We start from the raw sequence: 17,291 nt of genomic DNA, 5'->3' as shown, positions 1-17,291 counted from the left end.
GATGTTTTAGCAAGACTCTCAGACCTTTTCTGGGGGTGAGAATAAGGGAAAAGATAGTAGGACCAGTATATTTCCTAGTACAGAGAGGATTGGGACAGGCAGCATCTGGGGTTTCTGTTAGGAAGAAGGCAGAAATCTGGCCCATGAAGGAGCTCTCACTGAAGAGGGTGGAGCTCATGTAGAGATAGAGTGTGGTCTGGATAATTACGTTCTAGGAAGAACTAGGGTCAACTGTGAGGTTTTTTGAAACTGCAACTTTCTTTTTATCTGCATTTTTTATTTCCTGCCAGTTGTCCAGCAATTGCTAAAGTTAAACTTCCCTAGAGCAGAAAGACATGTATTTAGGGGCACCTGGGTGGCTCAGTTGGTTAAGCGTCCGACTTCAGTTCAGGTCATGATCTCATGGACTGTGAGTTTGAGCCCAGCATCAGGCTCTCTGCTATCAGCTCAGAGCCTTCTTTGGATTCTCTGTCCCCCTCTCTCATTGCCCCTCCTTCACTCATTCTCTCTCTCTCTCTCTCTCTCTCTCTCTCTCTCTCTCTCTCCACTCTCTCTCAAAAATAAATAAGCATTAAAAAAAAAAAAAAGAAAGACATGTATTTATTTTGGGTCAGGCCAATAGAAGGAAAACTTGTCTTTCTGAAATGCAGTGGATCAGAGGGAGGGGAAATCTTGAGATCAGAGCTTGGCTGAAAAGGAAAACAGATAGGCCAAATTTTATTTATATTTGGCATTTGCTCTAAAGGCACATTCAGCCCTTATGGGTCTAAGGAGAAGGAGGACGTCAGGAGATGCCACTTAAACCCTCTTTTCTGGCTTTGTCCTTCTGCTCTACTTTCTACCACCATCTCCATCTCATCTGCTAACTCCCAATCCTCTTCCTTGAAGAGCTTCTGTTTTGCTTTAAACAACCCCTTTCTACCCTTAGGTGGCCCAAAACGATAGACGTTCTTTCTTCTCTCTGCTTGGGGGATATCTAGGGAGGATTTCCAGCCATGTCTTTGGTATATCCTACTAGATCTCTTTACCATACACATGCTGATGAATACTGAAATATTTCTACAGGTAATAACTGATGATCTACATTTCTTCAGATCAGCTGAGAAATTAGCCATCCTTTATTTATTATATTACTTTTATAAGAAGATGTTTTATAAGATCTAAATGAATTTATATGGCTAAGTTTGGAACAAAACAAATAGCTGGCTTGAAGACTGACTATATTACAGGGTGATAGCATTGTTGCAATGGAAAATAAAAAAACAATGGAATCAGACAACTTGGGTGTGTATTCAGACTCCATGTGCTGGCTGTATGACTTTGGGCAGCTCATGTTACCTCTTTAAAATTCATTTTCCTATGGGGATAGAAATAAAAATAATGTCAAAAAACAGTAATATAAAGACTTCAGTGTTACAAAGACTATGTGCCTTAAACCCATAGCCAACAACAAACTCAATGATGAGACTCTAGAATCTTTAGTATTTTAATTAGTTAAAAGACAAGGATGTCTTACCATTACTTTTAAAAATTTTTTTTCAATGTTTATTTTTGAGAGAGAGAGAGAGACAGAGTGCAAGTGGGAGAGGGGCAGAGAGAGAGGGAGACACAGAATACAAAGCAGGCTCCAGGCTCTGAGCTGTCAGCAGAGTTCGATGCAGGGCTTGAACCCACAAAACACGGGATCAGGACCTGAGCTGCAGTCAGCCATCCAACCAACTAAGCCACCCAAGCACCCAACTTAAAAAAATTTTTTTTTCAATGTTTATTTTTGAGAGAGAGAGAGAGAGAGACAGACAGACAGACAGAGTGCGAGCGGGGGAGGGACAGAGAGAGAGGGAGACACAGAATCGGAAGCTGGCTCCAGGTTCTGAGCTGTCAGCACAGAGCCCGACGTGGGGCTCAAACTCACGGACTATGAGATCATGACCTGAGCCGATGTCAGATGCTTAGCCGACTGAGCCACCCAGGCGCCCTAGGCACCCAAACTTTTAAGCATTGATTTGGAAGTTTGGGCCTATGTAATAGCATGTACCAAAAAGCAAGTGTGCAAGAGATGGTTGTGGAAAGAAAAGACCATCCCTCATAACTGAAATGAAGAGTGAGTTGGGGCTATCTATGTACAAACAGGTGAGAACAGCCAAGGCAATTTTGATAAAATAATTGCAGATACTTTTCCTACCAAATATTATGTGTAACATCAAGTTTACACTGTGAGCACAAGAATAGACAGATGGTAAGAGGAAGACAAATAAATAGACTGTCCTGAATGTGGTGTCCAGCCATTGACTTACTGAGCATATGTGCTGTGGTAGGCCCTGAACTAAGGGCTTTTTGTAAATTATCTAATTTAATCCTTACAACAAAACTGTGAGATGGATGTTGTGATCTCCATTTTACAAATAAGGAAACTAAAGTTTAAGGAAGTTAAGGGGTGCCTGGGTAGTTCAGTTGGTTTGACTTCACCTAAGGTCATGATCTCACAGCCTGTGAATTCAAGCTCTGCATTGGGCTCTGTGCTGTCAGCACGGAGCCTGCTTGGGATTCTCTGTTCCCCTCTCTCTCTCTAACTTTCTCTCTCTCAAAAATAAAAATAAATAAAAATAAAAAGTTAAAAAAACTTACCCAGGTGCCAAAGCTGACATTAGAGCAAATATTATACCTCAAAGCAATTGCTCTCAAACTGAATCTTACACAAATGAACCATGAAGGAGTGAGTGATTTTACCAGTGGTTTTGGGAAAAAGACAAGGGAGGTTGTCAGAAATTACATTAAGTACTCACATCACAGTATACCTACAAAAATTCTATCCAGATTGAAGAAAAGGGCCAAGGGTAAAAGGTGGTGGCAGGAATTAGAGGGCAAGTAAAAGAAATAGAAATAGCTATTTAATTGCAACTGGACTAGGGAAGAACTTTCCAAGCATGGAAACCACAGAAGAAACCACAGAAGAGAAGATTGATATGTTTGACTACATAAAATTTAAAATTCTGCACATCAAAAACTATTAGAAACCAAACCCAAATGCAAATAACAGACTAGGAAGGCCAATGAAAATATACAACTAAGATACACAAATGATTAATCTCTTTATCGTACAAAGAGCTCTTACAAATCAATAAGAAACCCACAAATTTCCTAAGTAAAAATGGTCAAAGGCAATAAATAGGAGAATTACCATGAATTTTTAAAATTGCTCAGAAGCACTAACAAGAAGAAAACAACTAAAAGTAGAAGTAGACACCATTTTCACTATGAAATAAAAAACATTTTATGAAATTGTTAAGATATTTGTGAGAAATTTGAGAAATAGGACCTGAGATACACTGCTAATTGTCTTTTTGGTGGGCAGTCTATAGGCATATCTCAGAGTTACTGTGGGTTTGGTTCCACACCACCACAATAAAGTGAATATTGCAATAAAACATATGATTTTTTTGTTTCCCATTGTGTATAGAAGTTATGTTTACACTGTACTATAGTCTCTTAAGTGTATAACAGCATTATGTTAAAAAATATACATACCTTAGTTAAAAAGCAATCTGAGCTTGCCAGGAGTCGTACTCTTTTTTGCTGGTGGAGGGTCTTGCTCATTGTTATGGATGCTGCTGGACCAGGGTGGTGGTTGCTGAAGGTTGGGGTGACGGTGGCAATTTCTTAAAATAAGACAGCAGTGAAGTCTGCCACATTGGTCGACTCTTCCTTTCACGAACGATTTCTCTGCAGCATGCGAAGCTGTTTGATAGCATTTTACCCGCAGTAGAACTTCTTTCAAAATTGGAGTCAATTCTTTCAAACCCTGCCACTGCTTTATCAACTAGTTTATGGTTTATTCTAAATCCTTTTTGTCATTTCAACAATCATCACAGCATCTCCAACAGGAGTAGATTCCACCTCAAGAAACCACTTTCTTTGCTGATCCAAAAAAAGCAACTCCTCATCTGTTCAAGTTTTATCATGAAATTACAGCAATTCAGTTACATCTTCAGACTCCACTTCTAATTTTAGTTCTCTTGCTGTTTCCATCACACCTGCAGTGACTTCCTCCACTGAAGTCTTGAACCCCCCCAAAGTTCTCCATGAGGGCTGGAATCCCCCTCTACCAAACTGCTGTGGGTATTGATATTTTGACCTCTTTCCATGACTCATGAATGTTCTGAATGGCATCTAGAATGGTGAATCCTTTCTAGAAGGTTTTGCATTGACTTTGCCCAGATCCATCAGAGGAATCCCTATCGTATCTATGGCAGCTATCGGCTTATGAAATGTATTTCTTTCTTTTTTTTTTTAGTGGTTTTATTTCTTTATAAGACTTTATTTTTTTAAAATATAATTTATTGTCAAATTGGCTTACATACAATACCCAGTGCTCATCCCAACCAGTGCCCCTCTCAATGCCCATTATCCATTTTCACCTCTCCCCACACCCCCATCCACCCTCAGTTTGTTCTCTGTATTTAAGAGTCTCTTATGGTTTGCCTCCCTCCCTCTCTGTTTGTAACTATTTTTTTCCCCTTCCCTTCCCCTATGGTCTTCTGTTAAGTTTCTCAAGATCCACATATGAGTGAAAATGTATGGTATCTGTCTTTCTCTTAGTGACTTATTTCACTTAGCATAATACCCTCCAGTCTCATCCACATTGATGCAAATGGCAGGATTTCATTCTTTCTCATTGCCAAGTAGTATTCTATTTATATGTAAACCACATCTTCTTTCTCCCTTCATCAGTTGATGGACATTTAGGCTCTTCCATAATTTGGCTATTGTTGAAAGCGCTGCTATAAACATTGGGGTACATGTGCCCCTATGCATCAGCACTCCTGTATCCCTTGGGTAAATTCTTAGTAGTGCTGTTGCTGGGTCATAGGGTAGTTCTATTTTTAATTTTTTGAGGAACCTCCATTCTGTTTTCCAGAGTGGCTGCACCAGTTTGCATTCCCACCAACAGTGCAAGAGGGTTCTGATTCTCCACATCCTTGCCAGCATCTGTAGTTTCCTGAGTTGTTCGTTTTAGCCACTCTGACCAGTGTGACGTTGTATCTCAGTGTGGCTTTGATTTGTATTTCCCTGATGATGGGTGATGTTGAGCATGTTTCATGTGTCTGTTGGCCATCTGGATGTCTTCTTTAGAAGAGTGTCTATTATGAAATGTATTTCTTAAATAGTAAAAGTTTTAAGTCAAGATCCATGGACTGCAAAATGGATGTTGCATTAGCGGGCTTGAAAATAAGATGGATCTCGTTTTACATCTCCATCAGATATCTTGGGTGACCAGGTACATTGTCAATAAACAGTAATATTTTGAAAGGAATCTTTTTTACTGAGCAGATCTCAACTGTGGGCTTAAAGTATTCAGTAAACCATGTTGTAAACGTATGTGCTGTCATCCAAGCTTTGTTTTTCTGCTTATAGAGCACATACAGAGAAAATTTAGGGTAATTCTTAAGGGCCCTCAGATTTTCAGAATGGTTAGTGAGCACTGGGTTCAACTTCAAGTCACCAGCTGTGTTAGCCTCCAGCAAGAGAGTCAACTTGTTAGTGAAAGCTTTGAAGCCAAGCCTTGACTTCTGTATGGCTCTGTGAGTCCTAGATGACCTCTTCTTCCACTAGAAGGCTGTTTTGTCTACAATGAAAATCTGCTTTTTAGTGTGGCCACCTTTATTAATTATCTTAGCAGAATCCTCTGGATAACTTACTGCAGCTTCTACATCAGCACTTAACTGCTTCACCTTATACTTTTATGTTTTGGAGACAGGTTTCTTTAAACATGGAGATTTCCTTAAGCCTTATGAACCCACCTTTGCTAGCTTCAGACTTTTCATCTGCAGCTTCCTCATTTGTCTCAGTCTTTATAGAATTGAAGAGAGTTAGGGCCTTGCTTTGGATTGGGCTTTGGCTTAAGGGAATGTTGTGACTGGTTTGATCTCATGTCCAGACCACTCAAACTTTCTTCATATTAGCGATGAGGCTGTTTTGCTTTTTGATCATTTGTGTATTCACTTTGAATTTCCTTCAATAACTTTTCCTTTGCACTCACAACTTGGTTAACTGGTACAAGAAGCCTAGCTTTCAGCCAATTTCAGCTTTTGAACATGCCTTCTTCACTTAGCTTTATCATTTCTAGGTTTTGATTTGCAGTGAGAGACATGCAACTCTTTCCTTTACTTGAAACACTTAGAGGCCATTTTAGGGTTATTAGTTGGCCTGATTTCAGTACTGCTGTTACTTAGGGAGTAGGGAGGCCTGAAGAGAGGGGGAGAGATGGAGGTCTTAGGGGGCAGGGAGGATGGTTTGCAGAACAGTTAGCAAACACACAACATTTATCAACTTAGTTACTGTTTTATATTGGACAAGGTCATAGTGCCCCCAAATTACTGATCACAGACCACTCTGACAAATATACTAACAATGAAAAAGTTGTGAGCGTTACAAAAATGTGACATTCAGTCAAAAAATGGACAAATGTCGTTGGAAAAAATGGTGCCAATAGAACTTGCTCAAGGCAAGTTGCCACAAACCTTCAATTTGTAAACAAATGCAGTATCTGCAACACCATAAATGGAAATGTGCCAGTATAGATTTTTGTTCTTTTGGTCTGTAAGCTGTGGGCCAGTGCCATGGAAAAAGCATATGCCTTTTCTTCAGAAATTCTATTTTGGTGAATTTCTTTTAAGGAAACTGGCAGCTATAATGTCAAGATTTTCGTGCAAGGATATTATTGCAATGTTAGATGTACCCAGGTAAATAGAAAAACAACACAACTTTAATAAGAAATATCAGGAAATGTTTAACAAATAGTGTCATGTGAATATGAAGATGTAACTTTTTTTTTTTTTTTGAAGGGAGAGGAGGGGCAGAATCCCAAACAGGCTCCATGCCCAGCGCAGAGTGCCATGTAGAGCTTAATCTCACAACTATGAGATCATGACCTGAGCCAAAATTGAGTTGGATGCTTAACCAATTGAGCCACCCAGTTGTCCCAAAATGTAACCATTTAGACTGTGTTTTTAAAGACTAATATTGGTAAAAGTGATTTGCTTTTGAGGAAAAAAGGCAAGACACACCCTATCTGTGGTATAATCCCAATGTTGTTTAAAAAGCTCTGTGTGTGTATGCTTGGGAATATTGAAAGGGAGCAACAGAAGATATAAATTCCATTCTAAATTGTGTGTACATTGGTTTTTACTTTCTGCATCGTGCATATTTTCTACAATAAATGCATATTGCTTTTATGATTATAAAAAAGCTATTAAATTTACTTTTAGAAGTTGTTGTGCAGATTAAATAAGAAAATATGGCCAAAGTAAGGTTTTAGAAATATTCATTTCCTGGAGGCACCTGGGTGACTCAGTCAGTTAAGCATCTGACTTTGGCTCACGTCATGATCTCACAGTTCATGAGTTCAAGCCCTGCGTTGGGCTCTGTGCTGACAGTTCAGAGCTTGGAGCCTGCTTTGGATTCTGTGTCTCCTTCTCTCTCTGCCCCTCCCTGCTTGCACTCTGTCTCTCGCTCTCTCAAAAATAAATAAACATTAAAAAAATCTTTTTAGAAATGTTCATTTCCTGTTTTCCTTTATTGGACACAGATAGGAATTTCAAATTTCAGATTTAATTCTTTGTGATTCGAGAGTGAATTTTTAAAAGTTGAGAAGACTAAACTCCTGAGACATCCGTTTGTGTAGCTTTCGGTACAGTTAACTAATGCAAGCAAGCATCACTACAGCTAAAGGTGCAAAGTACTGTGTTCGTCTCTTCACATTCTATAGATTTAATCTATGCCAGTTGGAATAATTTGCATCTTGCACATATTATTATATCCTCATAGGGAATGAGCTAAATTCATTTTCTCATGGCAGGATAAAGTTAGCACTTTGTAAAAGCAGAAAGTCAGCCTTCTCCTTCATCTGGCAGCGCCTGCACTCAGAATAGGTCCGTAGTTCTCTCTTTTGAGGCTGCCATTGTCTTACTGGAACCATGTCATCTCTTGCATATCCGGCGTTTGGCTTTTCTTTGTCTTGCTATTCTGGCCCTTGGTAAACAATATTTGGGATAATGAAGTTTGAGAGAGAAAATGGGTTTCTCTTAATAGCTGTGAAGAAAAATGATGTGGGGAATGTGTTTTACGGTGCCAAAATCTTCACATAAGCAAGACTGTTTTCGCAGTCTATTGTTACACTGTTGAAATTGTATCTCATGGGCATATTCCTTTCATGTTCAGGTTCACACTTTTTATGTATTTCACACAATTTTGTTTTTAAAAATTCTATTCAGATTATCGATGCCTTTGATTTGGTATGCACACTTCAGAGTTTTTCTTCATTGCGCTAGTTATGTGACCATTTCCTGCAGGCTCCTTTTTTCACTGTGCACCATCACCTTTCCTCTGTTTTGCTTTGCATTTTAAGGCACTTCCGGTGTTTTTAAGTCCATTAATAATAATCATTTGAAGGGGCATCTGGGTGGCTCAGTCTGTTGGGTGTCTGACTCTTGATTTTGGTCAAGTCATGACCTCATGGTTCGTGAGTTTGAGCCCCGTATTGGGCTCTGCTCTGATAGCACAGAGCCTGCTTGGGATTCTTGGTCTTTCCATCTCTCTCTCTCTCTCTCTCTCTGCCCCTCTCCTGCTCACGCACACATACCTATTCTCTCTCTCTCTTAAAAAATAAATAAACATTAAAAACAAATAACTGTTTGTAAACTGTTGTCATGGTAAATATATAAAATTCTTTCATGTTTGCTAAAATTTGTTTCTTTGTTTCTAGGGTGACTATGGATCCTACTATTCCCGAAGCTCCAGAAAGGTAAAGAAAGTTAAGATGGAACTCAATAGATATTTTATTTTTGGTTTCCCTTTTTTGTCATAATTATAAAGATGGACTGAAAGAATTATTTATATAGGATGAGGCTTTGTAACCTTTTAAAAATTTAATTTTTAAAAAATGTTTTATTTATTTTTGAGAGAAGAAAACAGTGCGAGCAGGGGAGGGGCAGAGAGACGAAGACACAGAATCTGAAGACAGGCTCCAGGCTCTGAGCTGTCAGCACAGAGTCCGATGCGGGGCTTGAACTGATGGACCATGGGATCATGATCTGAACCAAAGTCGGACACCTAACTGATTGAGCCACCCAGGCACCCCTAAAAATTTAAATCAGAGAACAGTTTAAAATTTTTTTAGTTTTTGCCTCATGGAGCCACCTGGTCACCTGGACACGTGCTCATGGTAGAATGGTACCTTGGGAGTGTTATCTATGTTCCACATCTGGTCCTCAGCTGTACGATTGGAGGTTTGATTTTATGACATCCAAGAGTGGCCCTATCCCCAGGAGACTGATGCAGCATCAATTTCTCCATTTATAATGCCATGAAAATCAAATGCTTGGCTTGCCTCATTAGTACATTCTCTGTTTGAAAAGCCTGAATAGAAATTTAATTATGATCAGATGCTGCTCAATCTGGAATTAGGAGAGCCAGTTTGATGATTTTAATAGTGCAAGTCTTTTAGCCATGATACCCCAGTGCCCCATCTTACCTTGAGGAGTGTTCTGCCCAGTGGGCCTTGTAGGCTGCCTTTCCTCTATACAGCGATGGGTAAATGATACAACTCCCCCCCTCTCCCTTTCCCACCTCCCTGGACTTGCCGCCACTCATCTTTCTATATGCTTAACATCCACTTTCTTTCATCTTTTAGTCTGGGTAATATCTGTTCTCTGCAACAGGCAGGCTAAGGAAAGGGTTAGGACTGGTTGTATTTGAATATCAACTCTACCTGGTTCCATGTTCTTGGACAAGGTACTGAGTCACTCTGTGCTTCAACTTCCTCAATGTGAAGATAGATTAGTAATGGTACCTATCTCATAGGTTTGTTGTGAGGAGACCATTTCATTCAGTGGTACAATAAGAGCTAAAAAAGTCAAATGATATAATTCATGTTATTATAGCTTATTGTTTTTTCTGAGGTGACTACTGCACTCATATGTATAGATTTTATTAGGGTGAATTATGCAAAATTGCCATTTTGGTATGTCAAAAATTGTCTAACAACAGCTACTTCCTTTGGCTAAATCCAATAACATTAACTTTTAAATCTTTTTCCTATTTATGGAACCTTTAGTTATTTTACTGCTTTAACACATATCATTTACCCTTATTCTTTGAAATATTCACTTGCATCATCTTCCTTAAATGATGTTATTTTGTTGTTGATATTCAGTGAAATGGTAGAGTAATACTGATTTTTTGTTGTGAACTACTCATAAGAATGATAACATAGTCTTTTTAGATTTTTACATTGGTTCAGTAGATATTTCTTCCCATCATATCACCAGCCTTACAAGATGTTGTCATGTTGCTGGTCAGTGTTATTTGTGTCACTGATAATAAACTAAGACTCATCTGAATCCTACTGTTAATTCCTTCTTACCCATGTACGTTATGTCTCACCTCTTAAAGAACTTTTGTATTTTGGGGGTATATTTTCTTTTCCAGTAATTTTAAGGGGCAAAAGTATAATTATCTTCATTTTCTAAAGTTAAAAAATTGAATTATATGTTGAATAATTAGACCAAGAGCATAGATTTAGTTAGTAATCTAGTTAGTTGAACAGAGATCTTCATAATTTCAAAGCTAAGATGGGCTTTTATAGGTCTTACCCAAAACTCTCATTTCATATTTTTGAGTAAATAAAAACCTTAAGAGGCTGTCTGAAATAATAATGGCAGAATCAGAAAAAAAAATGGGTATCCTTTAGTTTTCCCCATTCCCTCTATATTTCTAGGGTCCTGTTTTTGCTCAGAATCATTCTTTGACCACATTTTAGAGTTTTAAATCCAGCGTAGTTAATAATCGATACCAATTTTGGAATGAATGGAACATGAATTTCAGCACTACTCTGATGAGAACAAATATATATGTTGTCATGTGTCAACATTGAAATATTTTAGTTTTTCTTAAATATTATATGAGCATGAAACAAACCATTCAAGTGTGGATTTAGGACTTTCTTGTTCTGTTCTGCTAATAATGTATTTGTGCCCAAACCAAATGTAGCTATGTCTTATATGTGGTTTAAATGCTGTCTTTACTGAAGAATTGACTTTGTACTGTGATGTCAGAAGACATGAGGCATTGGCATTCCTAGGCTGAAATAAATGATTTCTCTAGAGACTTCAATACCACCATGAATTCACCAGTTCGGTGAGTCAATAAATCTGAATAGGGCAAAAAGAGACTGGGAGTTGATGCTTTTTTTTATCCAAAGTGAAGGATTTCTGCTGCTTTACAGTTTTGGTATCTTGGGAATGTCTTTTGTGGCCTCTGTCTGGTTTGGGTATAAACTCAACTGCCTTGGTTCTTTGGAACCCACAGTGGCCAATCAGCTCAGTTTGCCTCCATTCTCTCTTGTCACAGTTTCAAAGAACACACCAGAAGTCAGAGATCTGAACTCTAAAGAGGCCCCTTGCTGCTTGGCACCTACTCCAGTTTCTCATCTCCAGTCATTTAATGGTTCAACCCACTTTGCCGGCAAGGGAATGTCTGGGGCCTCAGGAGGCAACACAGAATCCTTTTTCAGAATTTTTGTTATTGAATCCTCTCACCTACTTAAAATATTAAAGTCCTCCTGGGATTAGAGACTGAGGAGGTATGATTTCATAGTGCACAAATTGAAGGGGTAGCTTGGATGAATTCTGAATTTAATAAGAAGATGATCGATAAAAATGAAAGGAAACCCAATTATTATGTCTTGATATCTGATTCTTTCTTTGTTTTCCCCCACCACTTTGATTATGTGTTTTTACAGAATGTGAATTGAATGGCAGCATTTAAGAAACCAAGGTCACTTTTTGAGTCTCGTATACCAAAGACTTGCCTAGGCAAGCCTTTGATTTAGATGTTTGTAAATGTGACTTGACATCTTTAGATAGGTGTGCTGTCAGAACATTCGATTTGCTTAATAGAAAAGATGAAGGAAAGCATGAGCCTCTGTGATAGAATTCTTTTGTCTTTGAACTCTGGAATATGAGTAATCAGGAACAATGCTGCATCGTGTCAGGCGAAGTCTGAATCCTGATGACACAATTCTAAGAACTGTCAGAATTGACTTATGCCCAATTTAAGGGTATGGGTTACAAAGAGGCTGACTAAAAATACTTGGATATTTGCTGTTGCTTGCCAAAGTTTGTTTTCATTTTACATTCAGAACAAATCAGAGCTACCACAGTGCAGGCACGATGCTGCCCTGAAGGTCTTTACGTGGGGAGACTGGCTTATACCAGGTTCAGATGTGACAGTGTGCTGGCCACATCCACTGTCATTTCACTTAGCCTCAGGACTGATCTGATAGCTTGGACATGGCTTTCCTCTCTGCTCCTTCAAATGGGCCCCTAACTGAAGGTGTGTGGTCAGTAGGAAGAAAAGACTCCCATTTTCATTTGGGAATATCAGTCCTTTAACACTTTTTCATGACATTTAAGGAATACATGTTTGCTTTGATTTCTATTCGAAAGAGAATAATGTTGTTGTATGCCTTAAAAAAAATGTGTTAGGAATGCAAGTAAGAGTACGTGAGTGTAAAAAAGAGAGAGAGGGAGTGAGTGAGTTGGGATTTGGAAGACTAAAAAATATCACATAGAATATTTATGAAAGTACATAGTTTGCTATATTAGAAATCATCTTACGAATGACAAGTTATTGTTAGTTCACTAATGTATAGTTGTCACATGTAAGCAACTGACACCAACTTTGAACCCACAAGCTTAGCATCCTGGCTTAGCAGACCAAAAGATTCATATATGACCAGATATTGTCACTCTCATGCTCTTACAAAATGCTACTATCCTTCCGCTCATGAGAAAATAGAATTTTTCAATTGAGCCTCTATTTTTCAGTATGATTACAAAGTTGTTTAAAATTTCAGAAATGAAGTCTGATATCACAGTATTTTCTCCCAGACATCTTTTGCTGTTTATTGCTTAACATCTTCTTTTGGAAATTGTCTCTCCATGTCTTTGGGCATTATTTTATCAGGGTATTCATATTTTCCTCATCAATTTATACAAGTTTTTTATGTATTAATATTATTTGTCCTTTAGCTCCATTTTGGGGGCAAATTATTTCCGTAGAGTTCCTTTGACTTTTATTTCCCTTTATATTATGTTTAGCTTGCAGAGTTTAATTTAAAAGTTTAGTAAACAAACACTATTTATGGTGGAACTGTTAACCGTAGACTTGTTTTCAAATATGGTAATTTTTAGAAAACATGTTTGGGCACAGTTTCAGATCATATTTTTTATATGAAAACCAAAAATCAAAAGGTGGTAAATATGGCTGAGGTGAGAGTCATGTTGGGGGCTTTGAATTTTCAGCTAAGGAGATCAGTCTAGAATAGACATGCTTCATATTAAATTGGATACAATTGTGGACCACAGTATGATAAGGGATCAGTATATGTTAATCTCCTTGAAGCAGTGGAGGAGGTGCCAAACTGTGGGACACTGTCATATTATTTCACTGTGGTGGTGGCGGTGGTGTTAACTCTCACGAAAGTCCCTTTTGTGACAGAATTAAAAAAAAAATTAAGTTTATTTATTTTGAGAGAGAGAGAGAGAGAGAGAGATCAAGTGTGGAAGGGGCGGAGAGAGAGAGAAAGAGAGAGAGAGAGAGAGAGAGAGAGAGAGAGAGAGAGGATCCCAAGCAGGTTCCACGCTGTCAGTGCAGGGCCTGACGCAGGGCTTGAACCCACAAACCGTGAGATCATGAGCTGAGCCGAGATCAAGAATCAGACACTTAATTGGTAGAACCACCCAGGTACCCCATGTGGCAGACTTTCTAATGGATTTATCTATAACACATTTAAATCCATGATCATATCTGAAAGGTTTCATATGCTCACATATGAAACTGAACTGTCTTCACTGAGTGTCTAGAACTCAAATTAGTACCCTGGAATTCCAAGGTGAATTCTTGTTCTACAGTTCTCATCTTTATGATGAAAAAGGGACCCTAACCTGGGTAATGTTATGGTTTCTGCTTCCAAACCATCTCCTTCTGGAGGGCGGGATACCTAGTGGTTGGTATGTAGCAAGCTACTTGCTAGTTAGTCAAGCCAGTCACTTGACTGCTATATTCCTGAGTTTTCTCATTTCTAAAGGCCCATAATAATAAGTACTTACCTCGTACAGTTTTTATGAAAATAAAATGAGAATACACCTTTTCCCCAAAGTTACTGCTCCATTGTATGTGTTTCAATGTGAAATTCACCACCAGCAACATTAAGATCGCCTTCTCCTTTCCTTTGCCTCAGTTGATGATACTCTACACCATCTTCCATGTAGTAGGTTTTGAGAAACTGAGGCTAAAACCCAGAAAACTATGAGGACGTAAACATTTTAATGGTGTAGTAATAAAGCAGGAGACAAGAAATTGGTGATGGAGCCAGGAAAGGACGCTTTAAAATCCCATTTCAAAATGGTCAGTTTCTTCCCATGGTTGCTTCCTTGGCCCACAGGTCACCGCCCCCCCCCTCCCCCCGCCATATCCATTTGTAATATTATAAAAGAGGGCTCAAAGTAGATGAACAGAATTTGACACTGTTAGTCTTGTTTTGGTCTTTAATGATGTATACTTATCTACTGTGTGTGTTATTACTAAATATGTGTTACTATATGTAATATGAATATATAGACAAGTGTACATGTGTGAGCACACACACTGTATAATGTATTTAAAATGGTGTAAGTTAGAGCTCTAAAAAGTCTCCATGATTCCAGATCCCTGCTGAGCCTCTCAGTAGGAGTTACTCTGCTAATTCATCCCAGGGGGAAGACCTGGGGAGGAGCTTCAGTGTGGTAAATACTGTTTACTCTAAGCTACAATGATGGGTTTCTTTCTTCACGATTAGAGTATAATGTGTATCCCCCACTGCTCAGTCCGTAGCTCCCAACTCAAGAGGTTATTGGAATAAAAAGTGATTCTGTCTCAGGCCAGAAGGAAAATAGAATTCATATGTATTCTTTCTTAGGTTCGTGAAAGAGAAAAAGATTTCCTGATGTAACTGACTGTGGTTTGTCTTTTGAGTCTATAACCAGTCTGCTGATAATTATTTCAAATAGTGCAGTAAAAGAAAAGGAACCAACATTTATTGAATGGCCATTATATGCTCTATGATTTTAACTCATTTGATTCTCCAAAGGCTCTGTGAAGCTGGTTTGATTACCCCCAATTTATAGATGAGGGACTGAGGCTTGAACTGTTTGGTAAATAGCAGAGTTCTGATTTACACCCAGGTCCAACTGATCCCCCAAATCATGCTCTTTCTGGGGCTTTGCCATCTGCTGATACATTCGATTATGAATAAGGGAGACCAGAAAAATTGCTCAAAGTTTTCCACATTCCAGGTGCTGGCCCTGCTCTCCACACCCAGGGAGATGAGTAGGCAGCTGCTGTGGGCAGTAATAACCATGTAAAGCAAGTTTCCTGCTCAGACATAAGTTCCCCCTGTCTCTTTTTCATCTGACTTGGGTACTGTCCTGCTCTTCACTATTTACCTCGACTCTGACTTCTAACCTGCCTCCCACCTCCCACTAAAATTTTTACATTCGCTAGGTTTGCTTGGAACTAGTAAAGCCATGTTGGTGACAGTTATTTACTTTACTTATTTATTTCAACTTTAATCTAGTGTTTTGGATATCCAGTTATAATTTGAGGCGTTTATAACCTCCTGAGAAAAGAGTCAGCAATTAAGATGTCAGCCTTGTCAGGATTCTTAAGCACTGTGCTGATAGGTACTTGGAAATGACATGGATGGAACATATGCTAAAACCTTCTGGCATGTAAATATGTTGCTCTTTAATAGAAAGTTTCCAGGATCCAATAAGCAGCCTTTTGCAATGATTTAGGTATTCTGGGTTGGATTCAGCCTTTCTTAGTAAGATTTTTTTTCTTTTTTTTTTTTTTTTTTTATGTTAGAAAGGGAGGAAGTGTTCAGTATAAGGAAAAATGGGTGAGCTTGAGTGTCTGATTGGTGCAGTCTTAAATTTTAGTCCCATCTCTCACTGTTGGAGTGCTCCTAGGAAAGTCACTTTACTTCTTGGAGCTCTGGTTATCCATTTGCAAAGTACATGTTGCACCTACCATTCTTTATAACACCCACTATAGTGCCTAGCACAGAGCATCACTGAGCAAATATTAGTTCTCTGTGTTTTGACCTGAAAGGTAATGCTTTTTATTTTATTTTATTTTTTTTAATGTTTATTATTGAGAGACAAAGAGAGACAGAACATGAGCATGGGAGGGGCATAGAGAAGGGGAGACACAGAATCCGAAGCAGGCTCCTGGCTTCGGACTCCAGGCTGTCAACAGAGAGCCCAATGTGGGGCTCGAACTCACAAACCGGGAGATCATGACCTGAGCTGAAGTTAGATGCTTAACCAGCTGAGCCATCCAGGTGCCCCGGGTAATGCTTTTAATTAATTTTTAGTTCTTGCCTTTAATGAATTCATGTGTATGAAGAAAAGACTGATTAAATAAGACTTTCCTCACATAAAGGCTGTATTCCCTTTATAGTTCTGTATCTGTTCTATTTTAAATAAAGGTTTAAACTCTCTCATTTCCCTGATACCTTCTGCATGAGATGAGACTTGAACTCGACATACAGCACCTAGTTGGGTGGATTCCATACATCCGCTGTGGGCAAGTGTTCTCCCTGCCAGATCTGGGGTGTGGTGAGTTTGAGAGTCACATTTTGCTAGACTTAGCTATTGATGATTCCAACACATTTTTGAGACATAGGTGATGCCTTTGGAATTGTGCAGGAAGCAGAAATTACAAATATGGTAGGTCAAAGCTTACAGCCATAGGAGAAAACGCTTCTTGGCTGGGGAGGGATCATGTTCCATTTTGCAATCCTCTGGTCTTTTCTGTGTATTCTGTGCTCCTGATAAAAACTTGCCTATCCCACCTGCCATATTAAGTAAACTCAGGAGTTTTCAAAAATAATTTTAAATGTGCCCAAAGGTTAACAGTTAATGAGTATAAGCCTAGAAAGATTTCATCTTAAAGTAATCAGCAGTAGATATTCTCCAGTACCTAAAGTTAAAATTAACTACTGATCTTTCACTTTTAAGTCAACAGATGAATACTTTTATATGCAAGACACACTTTTTAATGAAAATGTAAATATTTGTTTTCACCAAATGAGAGAAGACCTTTCCCTGTACAGGAATATGTTTTAGAAAAGACGATGTGTACTTTCTAAAGCATCACAAGAGACCAATTAATTTGATTAATCAATCAGA

General features: G+C 38.6%; 1 protein-coding gene across 1 annotated transcript in view; it reads left to right on the top strand.

The window, feature by feature from the left end:
- The window catches only part of ANK3 (ankyrin 3), a 690,167-nt gene that overhangs the window by 110,128 nt on the left and 562,748 nt on the right, over positions 1–17,291 (top strand). The window contains exon 2 of the mRNA XM_086679761.1: positions 8,762–8,800. Coding sequence (XP_086535887.1) covers positions 8,762–8,800 — 39 coding nt within the window. The remainder of the gene's footprint in view (positions 1–8,761; positions 8,801–17,291) is intronic.

This window comes from Puma concolor, chromosome D2 (assembly GCF_028749965.1).
Source record: "Puma concolor isolate L17-30 chromosome D2, mPumCon1.1.hap2, whole genome shotgun sequence".
Lineage (NCBI taxonomy): Eukaryota > Metazoa > Chordata > Mammalia > Carnivora > Felidae > Puma > Puma concolor.
Note: the sequence above shows the minus strand (reverse complement) of the source record. Positions and strands in the feature narration are given on the sequence as shown.